This window comes from Dromiciops gliroides, chromosome 3, assembly GCF_019393635.1.
Source record: "Dromiciops gliroides isolate mDroGli1 chromosome 3, mDroGli1.pri, whole genome shotgun sequence".
Classification (NCBI taxonomy): domain Eukaryota; kingdom Metazoa; phylum Chordata; class Mammalia; order Microbiotheria; family Microbiotheriidae; genus Dromiciops; species Dromiciops gliroides.
Window position 1 is genome coordinate 586,860,576 of NC_057863.1, and position 17,541 is coordinate 586,878,116.

The following is a 17,541-nucleotide window of genomic DNA, read 5'->3' on the forward strand; positions in this document are numbered from 1 at the left end:
AGCTCACTAGCCACAAACCTAAGTCCATGCTGTCTGGATTCAGTAACTCCCTCCTACTCCTGCACTTGAGAAGTTTGGGAATAAGGAGAGGTCTACTCTAACCTCTACTTAATCAGGAAGCAAGACTCTCTAAAATATCTCCACAGCAAGTGTTTGTTCATCCAGCCTTTGCTTAAAGGTCTCTTGGAAATCAGAATCTCTGACTTCCCAAGGCAGTATATTCGACTTTAGAATATTCCCAACTCAGATAAATTATTCCTTATATTAAGCCAAAATCTGCTTTCCTACAATTGTATCCACTGTTTATCCTTCTGCCCATGGAGCCAAACAAGTCCTTTAAGTACTTAAAGGTGGTTATGTCACACCCAAATGCCTCTCCTCTACAGACTAAACTCATAGATGTCTGGTCTTGAGGTCCTTCCAAATACTGGTTGGGATTTTGGCCAGTTTATCAATATTCTTCCTAAAATGCGGCACCTAGACCTGAGCACTATACTCCAGACATGGTCTAACAAAGGCAGAGAGCAACATGCCTCTCATGTCCCTCACTTTGTACACTTGCTGTTGTTCGATTGTTTCAGTCATGTCTGACACTTGGTGACCTGTTTTGGGGTTTTCTTCATAAAGATACTGGAGTGGTTTGCTATTTCTTTCACCAGCTCATTTTACAGATGAGGAAACAGAGGCAAACAGGGTTAAGTGACTTTCCCAGGGTTACACAGCTACTAAGTGTTTGAAGCCAGATTTGAACTCAAGAAAGTGAGTCTTCCTGACTCCAGGCCTGGCACACTATCTAGCTGCCATATACCTGTGCCTCTTTAAATATAGCCTAAGGTCACATTAGCTTTTTAAAGTTGCTCCATTAGACTCAAAATGAGTTTGCAGTCCCATATATTCCTCAGATCTTTTTCAGACAAACTACTCTGGAGCCAAACTTCCTGTAATTAGTATTTATGAATTTGACATTTTTAACCTAAGATATTTTTAACCTAACATAAGATTTCACATTTATCCTTATTATATATCATTATATCAGAATTGGCTCAATCTTCAAACGAGTTGGGATCTTTTATAAATCTTTACTCTTATACCATGTTATCTATCTCTCACCATTTGTGTCATGTGGAAATTTGATAAGCATGCCTACAAAGCCTTTATTCAAGTGTGAGAGAAATTATTATTAATAACCAATGTCTCAGGGAGATTTAGAGCTCTCCCCCTCTTCCAAAGTCCTGAAAGTTCAGTCTCTTGAAGGACATTAATAATAATGAGATTGCATTAATTATCCTCAGATCTTGGTCAAACTCCACCCAACTTTACAAGGAATTTAATCTAAGGTGGGGAAGTCCATGGTGTTCTACACAAGCTTGGGTAGAGACAGATCCTTTTGTCTAGATAGCATAAGGCTTGGAGTGGTCTGGTATAGAGATATTTTCTCTGTACAAGGGTGATGTGATGATGGGTGACATTGGTGACATTTATATACCCTCATTGGAAGGGTATATAAACTGTGAGCCTGCCACCATGATCGTCTTTGATTTAAGAGAGACAGCCAAATGACCATCCTTTTAATAACCTGATAGCCTTATTGATAAAATGATTAAATTACCCAGAAACTATGTCTCTTGAACCTTTTTAAATATCACAAGTCACTGAAAAAAATTAAATAATATAAGGCCAAGAATAGATAACTGTGGAACTCTAATGCATATTTCACTATAAACTGACACTGAGCTAATGATCATCCTTTAGTCATTCAACCACTTCAGAATCCACCTCACTGGGGTCCTGACTCACTTGGCCACATTTCCCCATCATGTCTACAAAGAGGGCATGAGAAGAGACTTAGTTAAATGTTTTGCTAAAATCTCTCTATACTATACCAGATTCCGACCAAGTCTGCCAAGAACTGTTTTTTGGTTTGTTTTTTATTTTCTTTTTTAGTGAGGCAATTGGGGTTAAGTGACTTGCCCAGGGTCACACAGCTAGTAAGTGTTAAGTGTCTGAGGCTGGATTTGAACTCAGGTACTCCTGACTCCAGGGCCGGTGCTCTATCCACTTCGCCACCTAGCTGCCCCCACGAACTGTTCTTAATGCAGTCACTCTATCCCACAATAATTCTGTGATTTGAAAGAAAAGATAAGGGTTTTTGAAGGAAAAGAGAGGGGCATTGTGAGAAAATGGGTAGTTGTCTCTTCTTAATGTGAATATAACAGTCAGTCATACTCCTCCTGACCTGTTTGTTGGACGACGGTCTCAGATCCCCTCCTCCCCTTCAGGCTAGCAAGGTCACATGGTATCAATAAGGTCAGCTCTAGAGTTGTGACCATATAAGGAAGTATAAGGTCCACTCTTGAGCTATGCCCATACAAGGAAGAGGGGTGGGAATACTACTTTCCGATTTGCTCGTAGATTGTAACCCTTGAGTAATCAGACCAATGATGAAAAAGGGGAGGGTCCATTCGAGTTAGGGACTAGGGTATAAAACAGGGTCTGCTAGCCCCCTTTCTTTGTACCCACCAGCTGCACACTAAGGTGCCTCCTTCTCATGAGAAGGAAATAAAGAGCCTTTGTCACATCCCTGTTGAGTTCCTGAGAATTATTGAGAAGAGGATGGTTTTTTCCCTCACAGGCATCACTAACTTTCAAATAAACATACCCCCCCAAATAAGGATATGGTGGTGTTTGGGACTGTATGTATTAGCCTGAATCACAAACTGAAACTATGCCTCCCCCTGGACAAACTTATTGGCTGAAGCTAAGTATTCAGGATGTCCACAAACAAAGTGAAATGGTTTTGTTTTTTGGGCTACAGAAATTACATCATGATCAGACTGACCAAAGCAATTTAGCAGAACAGACTTAATGACAAGGAAGGCATTTCTTATCTCCTACCCTGAACATACCATGTTGTGGATTTTCTTATAAAGAATAAATATCCTTATTTTAGGAGGAGAAAAGGTTTGGAGAGGGTTTGGGATACAATACTTGATGTCAATTTGGATGCTGTGGGGTTCTTACTGGTGGCAATGGTATTTCTTTATGTTTTCAGGGCAATTTTAACTATTTGTAAGTGCTATCATATCTCTAAACTCAATATATAATCACCATCTTCTTTAAGGTAGGAAACATATTGATAACCTGGACCATGAACAGAGGAGAATGAGCAGGATGGTGAGGATCAGTAAAAGGGATTGTGGATTTTTAACATGGAAAAGAAGACTTAGATGATGGTATAAAGTGTGGAACATAATCACTAGTTTCAAGTGTTTTAAGGCTTGTCATGTAAAAGAGAGATTAAATGTGTTCTGCTAGATCCCAGATGGCAGAACTGGGAACAATGAACAGAAGTTCTAAAGAAACAAATTTTATCTCAGTGTAAGGATAATAATCTTGACAAACAGAATTATTCACAAGAGGAAAGGACTGACTCAGGAAGTAGTGGGTTTCCTACTAATAAAGGTCTTCAAGCAAAGATGTCCTTTGAGCTTCTAATCAGGGAAGCCATTTAAAGCCTAAAGGCAGATGCTATAAGCATTGTTTGGCTTTAAAAAGACAGAATATAACCCATTTTGAGTCCATTTTGAATCAAGAAGCAAGAAGAGCCTGGAAAATTTTCCTCATGTTGAGCTAAAATTTGCCTTTTTGCAAGTTCTACCCATTACTCCTAGTTCTGACCTGTGGCCAAGCAGGACAAAGTTAATCCCTAGTTTATGAGATAGCAGCCCTTCGAATATTTAAAGAGCCATCATGTTCTTCCTAAATCTTTTGACACCACATCTCCGTTCCTTTAGCTGAAATGCAGAGGTAAACCTTGCTCAAATATGTCTTTGAGTATTCTTCCTTTCTTATTCAAAGGACGGGGCTTTTATGAATCCCAATTCTATCATTCCTCTATTTGTCCAACAGACTGTCAACATTTTTAAAAGGAGGTCCTCAGAACTGAACCCAGTGTTCCAGCTGTGGTCTGAAAAAGACAAATTACTGGTAGGACTATCACATCCCTTGCTCTAGTCACCAGATATATCAATATAATTTAAAACTACATGGACTCTCTTGGTTGCTATGTTCCACTGCTGATGCACATTATTTCTTTTAGTCTACAAAAGCCCTCAGGAATTTTTTATATACACTGTTGTATAGCCCTATCTTCCCTATCTGGTAAGTACTTTCTAGGGAAAAGCAGAACAGTATGGTGCAGTAAGAGCTCAATGTCGGGTCAGATGGTCTTAACTGTGCCACTTCCTGAGTACCTGTGTAACCTTGCTCAAGCTACTGAAACTCAATTAGTCTTAATTACCTTATCAGTAAAGTGGGAGCCAAGGGAACACAACTTGACAATCTCAGATCATTCCCAGCTATAAATCAACTATTTTGTGATTATGTATTTTTTTTTAAATCAAGTGTAGGAGTTTCCACATATCCCTATTACATTTTATCTTCCAAGAAACAGTCCACTGCTTAAATCTATTGAGATTTTTATGGATCCCAATTCTATCACTCATTATGTTACATTTTCCCTTAAGTTTGTGTAATATGCAGATTTTATAAGTATACTATTTATGCTTTCATTTAAGTAAATTATAAAACTCAAACAGAACAGATATCCTTTATAGTCATTCATCTGGTTTCTGGTTGAATACCCTTAGTGACAGGTAAGCTCACTACCTAATAAAGCAACCTGTTCTATTTTTTTAACTGATCTTGTGTTAACTCAACTGAAGTATTAAACATTTGTCCAGAAAATGCTTCTAGGATTGTATCTATTATTATCCATATACTAACAGCCATAGCCACAATGTCTTTAAGTAACATTGGAAGCAGTCATACCTTGTAAAGGAAGGGAACTATTATTTATATTGCTCATCCTACAAGCTGACACAATACTAAGCACTTTTTACAAATATGTAATTTGTAGGGAATTTGTTTACTTCTGATAAGTACAGAGAATTACTATCTGCAAGGCAGCACACCCTCCTTTAAGCCAGGGAAATTGTCCTCCTGAAGTGATGGCAAAGGGCAAGTGTTTCAAGAGTTAAGGCCTTCCTATGATGTCCTTCTGTTATGAGGAAAGGATTTCTGGAGCAGTCCCCTGCAAGGTTACTTACGGACCACATACATGAGAGACATATACTCTCATATCCTGGAGAGTTCAGCCTAGTTATCTGTTTCCTTTTCTGGCCTATGCAGTATACCACTGTCATTGTATCACTCTCTCTATAGGATGAAGAGTAAACTTTAGCCTAACATTCAAAGCCAGCCCTAACCTGACTTTCTAGCTTCATGTCACAATTATTCCCTTTTCAGTGTTCTATAATACTCAAAGACTATTTAGTCTAAACTCCTTATGTGGGCAGCTAGGTGGCACACTGGATAGAGTTCTGGGCCTGGAGTCAGGAAGACTCATTTTTGTTAGTTCAAATCTGACCTCAGACACTTCCTAGTTGTGTGACCCTGGGCAAGTCACTTAACCCTCTTTGCCTCATCTGTAAAATGAACTGGAAAAAGAAATGGCAAACCACTAAAGTAGCTTTGCCAAGAAAACCTCAAATGGGGTCATGAAAATTGGACACAACTGAAACAACTGAACAACAACAACAAAATAGTACTTATAAGCAGTTGGGTCCGTCTCCTCCCTGCCTACAAAATACACTTACTTTTGGGTGTAAGCCTTCCCACGACTGCGGTACTACTCCTGTCAATCTGTTTGCTTAGAAGTACTACAGTAGTCTATCTCCATTTTTCTTACATGATATATTTTTAGTTGAACATACTGAAACTAGACTGAAAACAAGAAAAAATCCTTGTTGATTTCAGTCATACATATTCAAAATCCAACTCAAATTTCATAGCTCCATGACACCTTTCCTGACTATCTTCACCCAGAGTGATCTCTTCCTTCACTGGACCCCATAGGGCCTTATTATCTGTAATCTATATTTGGTCCTTACTCCATACGGCCTTGCATTAATTATTTTTCCATATATCCATGTCTTGTATTCCCTGTAAAATTGGCAGGTAGGGATTGGGTCTTATACATTTTTGTATGGTCTAGAGAAGCCTAACATAATATTAGGTAAAGGATAGGTGTTCAGGAAGTGAATATTGATAGAACGATTGACTAACAAAGTACTCTGATGCTCCTACCTGTATGCCAGCTCCCTCTGGGACAGTGATCTTCCACACACAATTGAGACTGTTCAGGTAAGGCTCCGGGAAGCCAGGAGACAGAATTGTTCCTTTGCGCTCTGTGAGGTTCCCTCCACAAGGCACTGCAAAAGGCAAAAACCAGTTCTTGTAACAGATTTATTCTGTAATATAAGGAGATTCTCCTCTCATCCCCATGATCTCATTGATTCTTATATAAAGGCTCTGTTCTAGAACTGGGAAAAACTAAGGCTGAAACTCCTGCAACACTGGACTTTTGACCAAGGATAAGAGGTACAGCTTAAGTCATAGAAGTGACAAATCCTGACAAGCTATGACCAACCTAGTGGAGAGAAGTAGGCAAATAATACACATCCTTGACTGGTACCAGTCCTCCTCTTACCTCTAAACAATCTATAAAGAAGTCAAGGAAATGTCTAAAATCATGTATCTGCATAGCCTACAGATCTCTCCTATTAAAAAATGTACCGGGGCAGCTAGATGGCACAGTGGTTAAGCACCGGCTCTGGATTCAGGAGGACCTGAGTTCATATCTGGCCTCAGACACTTGACACTTACTAGCTGTGTGACCCTGGGCAAGTCACTTAACCCCCATTGCCTGCAAAAACAAAAAACAAAAAATGTACCAGGGCAGCTAGGCGGCATAGTGGATAGAGCAGCAGCCCTGGAGTCAGGAGGACCTGTACTCAAATCTGGTCTCAGACACTTGACACTTACTAGCTATGTGACCTTGGGCAAGTCACTTAACCCCAATTGCCTCACTTAAAAAAAAAAAAACTACACTAAAAAATGTACCACCTCTATTCTCCATCCTTCAGGTTTGAGGTCAGTTAGATAATTTCTTTTCATTGGTAAGAAAGGAAGTATGCAGATAGAGAACATCAGAGTGATTAATACAGATCTGTGAGTATAAATCCTCATTCCAAAGAAATACTACAAAGGCTAGTGTTTAGTCTTAGCTAACCTACTCAGGAATAAAGTAGTCTAAAATGGCTGATGTTTGCTTAACTTTAATTGGGACATCTAGGCCCCTTTACCTACTTAAGTTATAACTGCTTGCCCCCTAACATCTTGAGGTCCTTTGGTGTTTAGGTTTATTCTTGTTTGGATACAACTGGCCTTCTGGGAGCAGCTGTAAGTGTGACCAGACAAAGAGGGGACTGGGAGGGATGCCAACTGGTAGCAGTGAAGCGACCAGGACTCACATGTTTTCTTGTATACATTTTCTATGAATGAGTATGCCTACTAAGCTGGTCTGGATATTGTTTGGTGTATATTACCAATAAATGCTGTCGATAGATCAAATGTGAGGGTTGCATTTGTCATGGGGTGCAGAGCACCCCAGAAGTTCTCTGGGGCACACCAAGGAATCTTCTCCTTGAGAAACTAAACCAGAGGACAGATAACGCCTAGAGAGATAAGCTGAACCAAATCGGACTGAGCTAGCTTGGGATTCCTACCCTTCATTCTGGTCTCCCTTACCCAGGGGAGATAAGTTTGGGTGTGGCTTTGGCCTTTGTGTTCTGAAGAGGGATCCGTAGCCACCCCTCACCCAATTCCCCCAGCTACCACCAGTGGGGGATGGTCCTCTCTCACTAAAGGAACTTTTCACGGGCAGATGGTCCACTCCCATCAGTCCTCTATAAAAGTACCTTCCAGTCTCCTGTTCGAGGAGATTTGGTACTTCTGAGCCATGTGCTTTATGCCAAATCTCCCCATGAAAAGTCCAAGGATTTCTTTCATGGTTTCCCTCCCCCCACCCTTCCCTTCCCTAGCTCCTAAATAAACTATCACCTTATTCTAACTACGTTTTGTGTGCAAGAGGGTATAATTCTTTAAAGAGGAATTCCCAAGAACCCCAACCCTAATCCAACTCGTACCCCATTTTCCCACCATATCACATTTGTTGAAACTGAGCCAGACTAATACACTTCTATTGATCGTATTATCCCTATGAGCTACTGGCCCATTCATCTTCTCCACTGCCAAACTTCTTGAGTGAGTAGCCTACACTCACTGCCTCAAAATCTTCAGCATATACTCTTCGACCCCTTGAAATCTGATATCCATCCCTATCACTTTACTAAAACTCCTCTCTCAAAAGTTACTAATGAATGACCTTTTAAAAATGAAAAAGTAAAAAAATTAATCTCTCAATTCAATAACCATTTCTCCGTCCTCATATTCCTGCAAGAGAATGCAGGATTTGATAGTGTTGACCACTCTCTTTCTTATGCACATTCTTCTTTTTCCTTGGGTTCCCTAACTTTGCCCTTTCCTGATCCTCCTGTTTCTTCTCTTTCAATTTCAAAGAATTCTCTTCATATTCCCACTCATTAAATGTAGGCATACCCCAAGGCCCTATACTTGGATCTTTTCTCTTCTCTTCCTGTATTCTTTCCATTGACAACCATGTGGTTCCAACTCTCATCACTATGTAGAGAACTCCCAGATCTTATCTCCAATCCCGTTCCGCCAAGCTCCAGAAGCACCTGTCCAAATGCCTACTGGAAATCTCTACCTACATATTTCACAAACAACTCAAGTTCAAAAAGACCAAAACAAAATGCATCTCCTGCAAACCTGTGACCCCTCCGAGTTTCTGTCAACGGCACTATCATTCTTTCATTTACCCAGGCTTGAAATCTTAGAAGCATCTTTGACTTCCTCTCCTTCATATCTAATCTCAAGTAAACTGTCAACCCTTTTTTGCTTCTCCCTTTGCAGTCTTTCTTGACATCTCCATAGCCATCACCTTTCTCATTACCTTTTTTTAGACTACTATAATAGCCTCTAACAGGTATCTCAGCCTCTAATCTCTCCCAACAATAATCCATCCCACACAGTGACATATATAACTTTTACCAATGGATAATTTTGATTATGTATATTGCTTCACTGCTCAAAATATTAAACTAAATTCAGAAATACTTATTAAGCATTTGGGTGTAAACAACTATGCTAAGTGATGGGGGAGACATGGAATTCAACTAACACATCTCTCTCCTCATAGATACTACAGTTTAGTAGTGAACTATATCACACAGACTACATGTCAGTGGAACTGTGATCTCATTATCATGAATATTCCCTCATACAATGCAGATCACAACTCCTTCTGGGTATACTCTTAACCATGTCCTTCTACATTCCAAAGGACTTTCCTCACTGTCTCTTGATTATCCCTTCCTCTTTCTCCATGCTGTTTTTCTCTTTGTTTTATAGGTAGCCATGGGGGGAGGTAGGGAAGAGGGGAGAAATCAAGTGACTGGCTTACTGTTAATGAGCCTCTCTCCACCAAACTAGGATAGTCCTCACAAAGCAGACACAATCTGTCACTGGAAGCATACATGAAACCTTTATAGTATGATGCGAAATCTTAAACTCTGTTGACATGGCCTTCAGGAATCTAGGATCACTTCCTTACTATAAGAGAATAGAGTAAGACTTTGAAGGCACAAACTCAAATAATTGTAATTACAAAATAATTTATGTACATAAAAAAGTTGCAAGCAGAGTTTTATAATGTAAAGACCTAGATGGGGAGAAATGATTATTGATTGAAGTGATCAAGCAATGGCTATCTATTGCCAGATGAAAAATGCCAAGATATTTGACATTCAAAACTCTCTAAAATCTAGCTTAAACCTACCATTCTCGACTAATCTAGCTGAATCTTAGAATCTAAGATTTGCTTTACAACCTACAACCAAAACATAAATCTCATCTATGATATTCCTTGAAAATCTCATAGAATCAAAGATCGAGTACTATAGGAATCTTAGAGATAGTTTCAGAGACTCTACATTGAACAAAAACTTACTATCTCCCATAGTAGCACATTCTAGTGTTTTTTTTAAACAGTTCTACTTTTAGAAAAGTTTTGTCTACAGAGTAGAAAACTCTCTCCCTATATCTTCCTAGTTCTACCCTCCTCCTTTCATTTACTGACTCTCTATACTAAGAATTCTATGTTCCAACTGAAACAGACACTTGCATTTCCCTGAAATAATTCCCCATCCTTCATACTTTGCATATAGTTCCCTCTTCTTGAATTGCACTCCTCTTCTCCACTCCCATTTTCACCTATCAACATCTATAACAATAACGGTGATGAGAAGAAGGCAGGGGATGCTAAGATAATAACAGAAGCTAGCATTTACATAGTGCTTTGAGGTTTGGCAAATGCTTTACAAATGTTACCTGATTTTATCCTCACCACAATCCTTAGAGATAAGGCACTACTATTATCCCCATCTTACAGTTCAGAATTTGGAGGAAGGCAGATCCTGTGATTTACTCAGAGTCATATAACTAGTAAGTATCTGAGCCTGGATTTAAGCCCCGGGTCTTCCTGACTTCAAGCTCAGTACATTATCTACTATGAAAACTAGCTGCCCAGATTAAATGGCATATCTACTATGAAATGTAATTATCTTATTTTCTCATCTGTTCTCATAGCTATTTCTTTGTATTCCTTTTATGCACTTATAGTCCACTTGTAGTATAGTTATTTGTGCACATATGTACTCATTCCAATTAGTCTAAAAACTCTTTGAAGGTAGAAACAATTTTTCAAAAATTTTGTATCTCTCTGAGCAGCTAAAACAATATAGGAATAAGTAAATGAATGAATGAAATCCAGAAATCTAATCCTAGATTCTATATTTTAAACTGTAGTGGCTTTTGATCTGATATACTTAATTCTCCATTAACAGCAGAGTAGAGTAGTAGCAAGATACAACAATCAGGAGAAAATTCCAAACCCTTAGCTTTCAACTGTGGTAGGTAGTATTTTACAAATTTGTTTGAGGATTCAGGGTAATAACACAAGAAGTGACCTCATTCATGCTAATGGACAGGAGACCATTTATTGATGATCTCTAGAAGGACATAATTCCCACCCATTAGGAGTGATTTTTCTCTTACTTTTGCTACCACCCCCAAACTGGAACTTTCATGGGATCTTTTTGAAAACCTATATCCCACACTGGCATCTGGTCCCTTCCAGTTCAGACCATCTCCAAACACTCACCTACACAGGTGGGAACAGAAACATTCCACTGAGCTAGTGCCCCAGGCACTGTAAGGCACTCAATATAACGGGAACCCTGTAGAGAATATCCAGAGTTGCACTCGAAGCGGACGACAGCCCCCACTGAGAAATCACTTCCAATCCTCCTGCCATATCGGGGTTCAGGCACAGAGCTACACTGTGTGGCACTAGTTCGAGGTACCGCTATATGGGAGAGAGTGATAAAAAGAGAGACTGGCAATTGCACCATAAATGAATTTCCTTTATTGTTGCCCCAAACTAAAGCCTAGAAACAGACTAGTTCAAATAAGGTCCTGTGCTGTTATCGGAGAGTTCTACATATTCTTTGTAAAAAGATTCACAAGGGGGACTGCTAGGTGGCACAGTGGATAAAGCACCAGCCCTGGATTCAGGAGGACCTGAGTTCAAATCCGGCCTCAAACACTTGACACTTACCAGCTGTGTGACCCTGGACAAGTCACTTAACCTTCATTGCCCCACCAAAAAAAATTAAAAAACCAAAAACATCCACAAGGATCAGCCCCACTTTATAGATAGGACAAATAGATAACTTGGTAGGAGGTTCCTCTACTACCCAGATCCAAACAACCAGATTGGCATAATACTTCCTTCCCCTTCCTTTGACCCCTTCCAGGCTGGAATTCTAACCATGAGATCTATTTATGGGTCAAACAACTCAATTGTGGTCCTTATCTTCAGAATATTTCTGTGAGATGCATCTCCAGAAAGCTTCCAAGGCACATTTGACCCAGAACCCTCGTCAACTACACTTAATAAGATAGAAATCCTTTTATTATGTTCTAGAGAAGGACTCAGCACCAGAGAGGATGCAGCCATGCTAAAATAGTAATAAGGCCCCAACACAGTCTAGTGAATGCATTTTCCTGGCCATAGGTGGTTAAGTTCCTGAGCAAAGTACCAGTTTGACCAATAACACAGTCTAAAGCAGGAATTCTTAACCTTTTTATGTGTCATGACCTTCCTTTGCAATCTGATGTGGCCTATGGACCCCTTATTATGAAAATACATACAGTTACAAAGAAAACCAACAATTGTGAAATACAGGTATCAAAATATTAAAATAAGTTCATGGACCCCTAGCTAAGAGTCCCTCATATAAACCACAGGGTATTGGAATCTGGTTGCCCAAGGATTTATTCCACTGGTGACCAACTGCTACAAATTAAAAGAAAGGAACTAAATGTTGAACCTAGGCCCTCACATCTGTGACTGGAGCTCCAAGTTTTCATAACTCCATCTAAGTCAGAATTACAGAAATACCCCAGGCTTGATAATTCTCTTTTAAAGATCATTTGTAAGAACATAAAATCTAGTGGTCAGACTGTGTCCATGAAGAAAGAGTCCTGATCATGTGAGTTCCCTACTGACAGATCCCTTTTGGCCCAGCTGGGAGCCAACTCCCTCTTCCTCATCTTACCCACCTTGGTAGACAAAGTGAAATCCTCTAGCCGTTGCTTGGCCTTTGGCACTGAACTTAATGAGCACTTGATTAGAGGTGGCCAAGGGCAGTGATTCTCCTATATGGAAAAAAAAAAAAAGGTGAGAAGTGAGAGTAATCCAAGGAACCTAGATTAACTAGCTAAAATTTGCCATAATAACCAAGATTTCTTCTTTTGCAGCTAAGGTTACTCCTAGTCCTTTTGAAAAAACTCCTTGCTGGAAAATTGAAGCAGACTAGAAAGATCAGAGCATTACAAAACTTTGAAGCTACAAGGAACCTTAGAAACCAGTTAGTTCAAAGCCCTCATTTTACAAATCAGTGAACTAAAAACCCAGAGGTGTGAAGTGATATGCACAAAGGTCATACATTTAATAAGTAACAAAGTCAGGCCTCAAACCCAGATCCTCTGAATGCAAATCTAGGACTCTGGCTACCTGGGATAGATACAAATAATCAAATCTAAAAATGCTTTCATATCCCTGTTCTTCTCACTTGATCTTTACATTAATCCTGAGGGCAGGTAAAGCAGGGATTGCTATCTCCACTTCACAGATAAGAAAATTTACCTAAAAGATAAGCCAAAGGCCATAGAGCAAGCCAAGCTTCCAGTCCTATCAGACTTGGCCATCTGTCCAGACTCTCTTCAATTTGGGAAGATTAATTAGTACTATCTACATTAATCAATATTACTATTGGTTTTGGAGAGGGTGTGTCAATGGCTCTACTTAGCAAGGCCACAGCACCCTCCCATGCCTACCACTCCCTAATTTGTGGGCAGTTGGGTGGAGCAGTAGATAAAACACTGGGCCTGGAATTAAGAAGACATGAGGGGCAGCTAGGTGGTACAGTGGATAAAGCACCAGCCCGGGATTCAGGAGGGCCTGAGTTCAAATACGACCTCAGACACTTGACACTTCCTAGCTGTGTGAACCTCTGCCTCAGTTTCCTCATCTGTAAAATGGGAATAATAATATCACCAGAATCTCAGGGTTATTGTGAGGATCAAGTGAGATAATTGTAAGGCTCTTAATGTAGTCTGCACTCTATAAACATAAGCTATTATCTTCTCCCTCTTTTAAAATGTTAACTCCTTGAGGGCTGAGATTATTTTGTTGTTGTATCTGTTTGTATCTTCATGTTTTAGCATAGTATTTGGCACAAAATAAACTCCCAAACAAATGTTTTTCTTCCATGCTTTTATTTGTAGATGACATATATGATAATTCGGGGGAGGGGAATTCAACCTATCAAATAAACCAAATAAGTACTACATTGTTTGGGAGAGGGAGGAGTAGGATCAACTCAGGTCTATGTCATGTGCCTGTGCGTGTGCATGTGTGTGTATATGGGGAGGCTCCCAACATTTATGGCTTTGCCATTGCAACAAATATTTAATTTTGAATAAACATTTAATTTCATTTTACAAACTACACTTAATTCTTTATTTTAAGGCAATTGAGGTTAATTGACTTGCCCAGGGTCACACAGCTAGTAAGTGTTAAGTGTCTGAGGTTGGATTTGAACTCAGGTCCTCCTGACTCCAGGGCTGGTTCTCTATCCACTGCACCACCTAGCTGTCCCACAAACTACACTTAATAAGATAGAAATCCTTTTATTATGTTCTAGAGAAGGACTCAGCACCAGGTCATAAAGACAGAAATGTATTTAATATTCCCTTAAGTATAGACCTTTGTCCTTTCACCTCTTATTTCCCACCTCTAAGGCTTCCCTCTCCATTCAGGTGTGTCCCCTCCTACCTGTGTGGGAGCCGGAAAGGGAGCTCAGGAGCCTGGAATGCTGATTGTGTCCATCATGAACTTCTACTACATCATTAAGGGCTGTGTGAAAGAAGGCAAACTGGCCAAATACCACTGAAGAGGAAATAGAAGCAACATAAGAGAAGGAAGGCACATTTAAGAATTCAGGAAACATTCTCCTCCTAGGATATCCTATTTCATTCTTTTTTTTTTAAATTCTTTTGGTTTTTTCGATCAACAAAAATATACTTTCTTTACCTCCTAACCCAACTCTTCCCCTAATTGAGAAAATAAAAAAAAAAGCCCTTTTAAAAACATGTATAGTCAAACAAAACAAATGTCATTCCAAAAGTTTTTGTGTGTCTCATTTTGGACTCTGAGTCCACCTCTCTATCAGGAAGCATGTTTCATTATCAGTTTTCTGCAGTCCTCCAAACCCAGTTTTGGCTCTAATCTGATCTTAATCTGTCCTAACAATCAGTGTTCTTTCCTATAAAATCCTGAATGAGACAAACATCCTCCAAGAAGCTTTCTCTGATTTATCCCATGCAATTCTGATGGTTCCTCTACTTCATAACCTCATAAAATGTATGGTTGGTAAAATATTCACTGGTTTGGAGCCTAGCAGAGACCAGGCACACAGGCTCTCAGTCTTATCTTTTGAATGACTGAATACTTTGCTAAGGATTTAAGCAGACAGGAGAAACCTGGGAAGCTGGTAGTGAACATAATTTAACTGGCCTAGCCAGCCTCCTCCCTCATCTCCCTTAGGCACAGCATAAAGAAAAGGGATAGAGAAGCAAATTAAACCCCAATCTGCCCTGCATACCAGAAGCTTAACCTTGATACTCTGCTTTATTTCCTAGAAAGGACGTGTTTTAAGGAAAACAAAGAAAACACATTATAGGTCAGATCAGCCTATTTGGATGGTTGGGTGTATTGCATAGGCAGGAGATGACATATTGGGGCCTGCTTCAATTTGAATTATGGGGAAACCACTAAGCACCTGAAATCACTAAATCTCTTACTGGAAAAGACCATGGGAACTCTCTACTGCCCCAGGCAGGGATTCCTGCTCTACCACTTTTGATAAGTGGCCACTTAGATAATGCTAGTGACTAGGAACTTTGTAAAGAAATCTGTTCAATAATTGAACAACTCTAATTATTTGGAAATTCATTTTCATGCTGAGCTGAAATGCTTATGGGGAGAACAGGTCCCAACCAGGGTTAGAGAAGTTATATTTCTTACTAAGTATCCTCTGTGAGCAAGGGAAGTAATTGGCCTAGGACACTCCTTAGGTGGACACTTCATGGGTCAAAAATTGAACCATACAGAAAATACCTTCTATTGGGCTCCAGTATCTGTGTACTCAATTTGGCTGAGGGTACACACTGATGTGTAAATACCAACACACACAATCAGCCAATGGTACATATGTTATGGCCCCTCTAATGGACTGGTTAACCTTACTTGCAATGTCACTTTTAGGATCAATTATGACAAACTGAATAAATAAGTCATGAGCCCATTAGAAGGTGCTTGCAAGATATCCTTAGCATTAAAAAATCAGTTTAAGACTCAGAATCATAGAGTTGAAAGCATATTCAGAACTCACCTAGTCCAAACTGTATCCAAACAATAAATTTCCTCTACAATATCTCTGACAGCTATTCTCCAGATTCTTTTTAAATACCTTCAATGATATGGAACACACTGACTCCTGAAGCAAACTGTTCCATTTCTGGACATGTCTAATAGTTTAGAAGTTTTCCTCATCCTGCAATTTCTATTCATCGTTCTGCCTAACTTCAGAGATAATGCTCCTGATGTCTTAAAACAAGACTTAACAGAATCATGGCCTTTAGAGGTAAGAGTGTACTGACTGCCTATCTTCTTTTTTCACTTTCTTTCATTTTTTCTTTTTTTTTTTTGTTTTGTTTTTTTGTTTTGGTTTTTTTTGTGGGGCAATGGGGGTTAAGTGACTTGCCCAGGGTCACACAGCTAGTAAGTGTCAAGTGTCTGAGGCCGGATTTGAACTCAGGTACTCCTGAATCCAGGGCCGGTGCTTTATCCACTGCGCCACCTAGCTGCCCCCATTTTTTCTTTTATTCAAGTTTTCTTATACAAAATGGCTAATATGGTAATGTTTTACATAATTGCACATATATAACCTATATCTGTGTAAAATTTGAAACTCAAAACTTTAAATAAAAATGTTTATTATTATTATTTTTTTAATTTTTTTAAGTGAGGCAATTGGGGTTAAGTGACTTGCCCAGGGTCACACAGCTAGTAAGTATTAAGTGTCTGAGGCCAGATTTGAACTCAGGTGCTCCTGACTCCAGGGCCGGTGCTCTATCCACTGCACCACCTAGCTGCCCCACTTATTATTTTAAAAAAAGAGAGAAAGATCAGTTTGAGCAATAAGTAGAAAATGGACTGGACTAGGGAAAGTCAGGAAGACTGACCCCAGCCTAATCCAATAGTCTAGAGTTTCCTTTTCCTCATTTTCTGTGATTGATGGCTATCTTTGATTTGATACTCATCAAATAGGAATCCCTTGGATTCCCTGGAAGTTCACAGTTTGATATGGCTCATAAAAATTGGAGCTTCTGTCACTGATATTGTTAGTGAGTCTAGTTTGTAAGTATGGCATTAAAGTGACTATTATAAGTCGCCAGGACCTGGCAGCTTCAACATTAAAGGATTGGAGGGCTTGGAATATGATATTCCAGTAGGCACAACCAAGAATATATTACCCAGCAAAATTAAGCATAATCTTTCAGGGGAAAAGATGGACATTTAATGAAATAAGAGATTTTAAAACTTTCCTAATGAAAAGCCCAGAACTGAACAGAAAATTCGATCTACAAATATGACTCAAGAGACACGTGAAAAGGCAAAAAGGGGAAAAAACATGTTACTCAATAAGGTTAAAATGTTTGTATCCTTCCATGGGAAGAAGATACTCTTGAGAACTGTATCTTTTTTATTTTTTACACACCCAATTGGGTGGAGTAATCTCTCTAACCCTGCAGGAAAATAGGAGGGGAAGGGGATAAAGAGAGAGGGGCAAAAGAAGTAAGGGTAGAGTG

General features: G+C 39.4%; 1 protein-coding gene across 2 annotated transcripts in view; it reads right to left on the reverse strand.

The window, feature by feature from the left end:
- Positions 1 to 17,541, reverse strand: part of CSMD2 (CUB and Sushi multiple domains 2) — a 1,007,742-nt gene that overhangs the window by 171,404 nt on the left and 818,797 nt on the right. For both annotated transcript variants that reach the window (XM_043994712.1, XM_043994711.1), the window contains exons 32-35: positions 14,444 to 14,557; positions 12,667 to 12,762; positions 11,204 to 11,407; positions 6,148 to 6,272 (exon numbers count right to left, since the gene is read on the reverse strand). In XM_043994712.1, the coding sequence (XP_043850647.1) occupies positions 6,148 to 6,272; positions 11,204 to 11,407; positions 12,667 to 12,762; positions 14,444 to 14,557 (539 nt within the window). The remainder of the gene's footprint in view (positions 1 to 6,147; positions 6,273 to 11,203; positions 11,408 to 12,666; positions 12,763 to 14,443; positions 14,558 to 17,541) is intronic.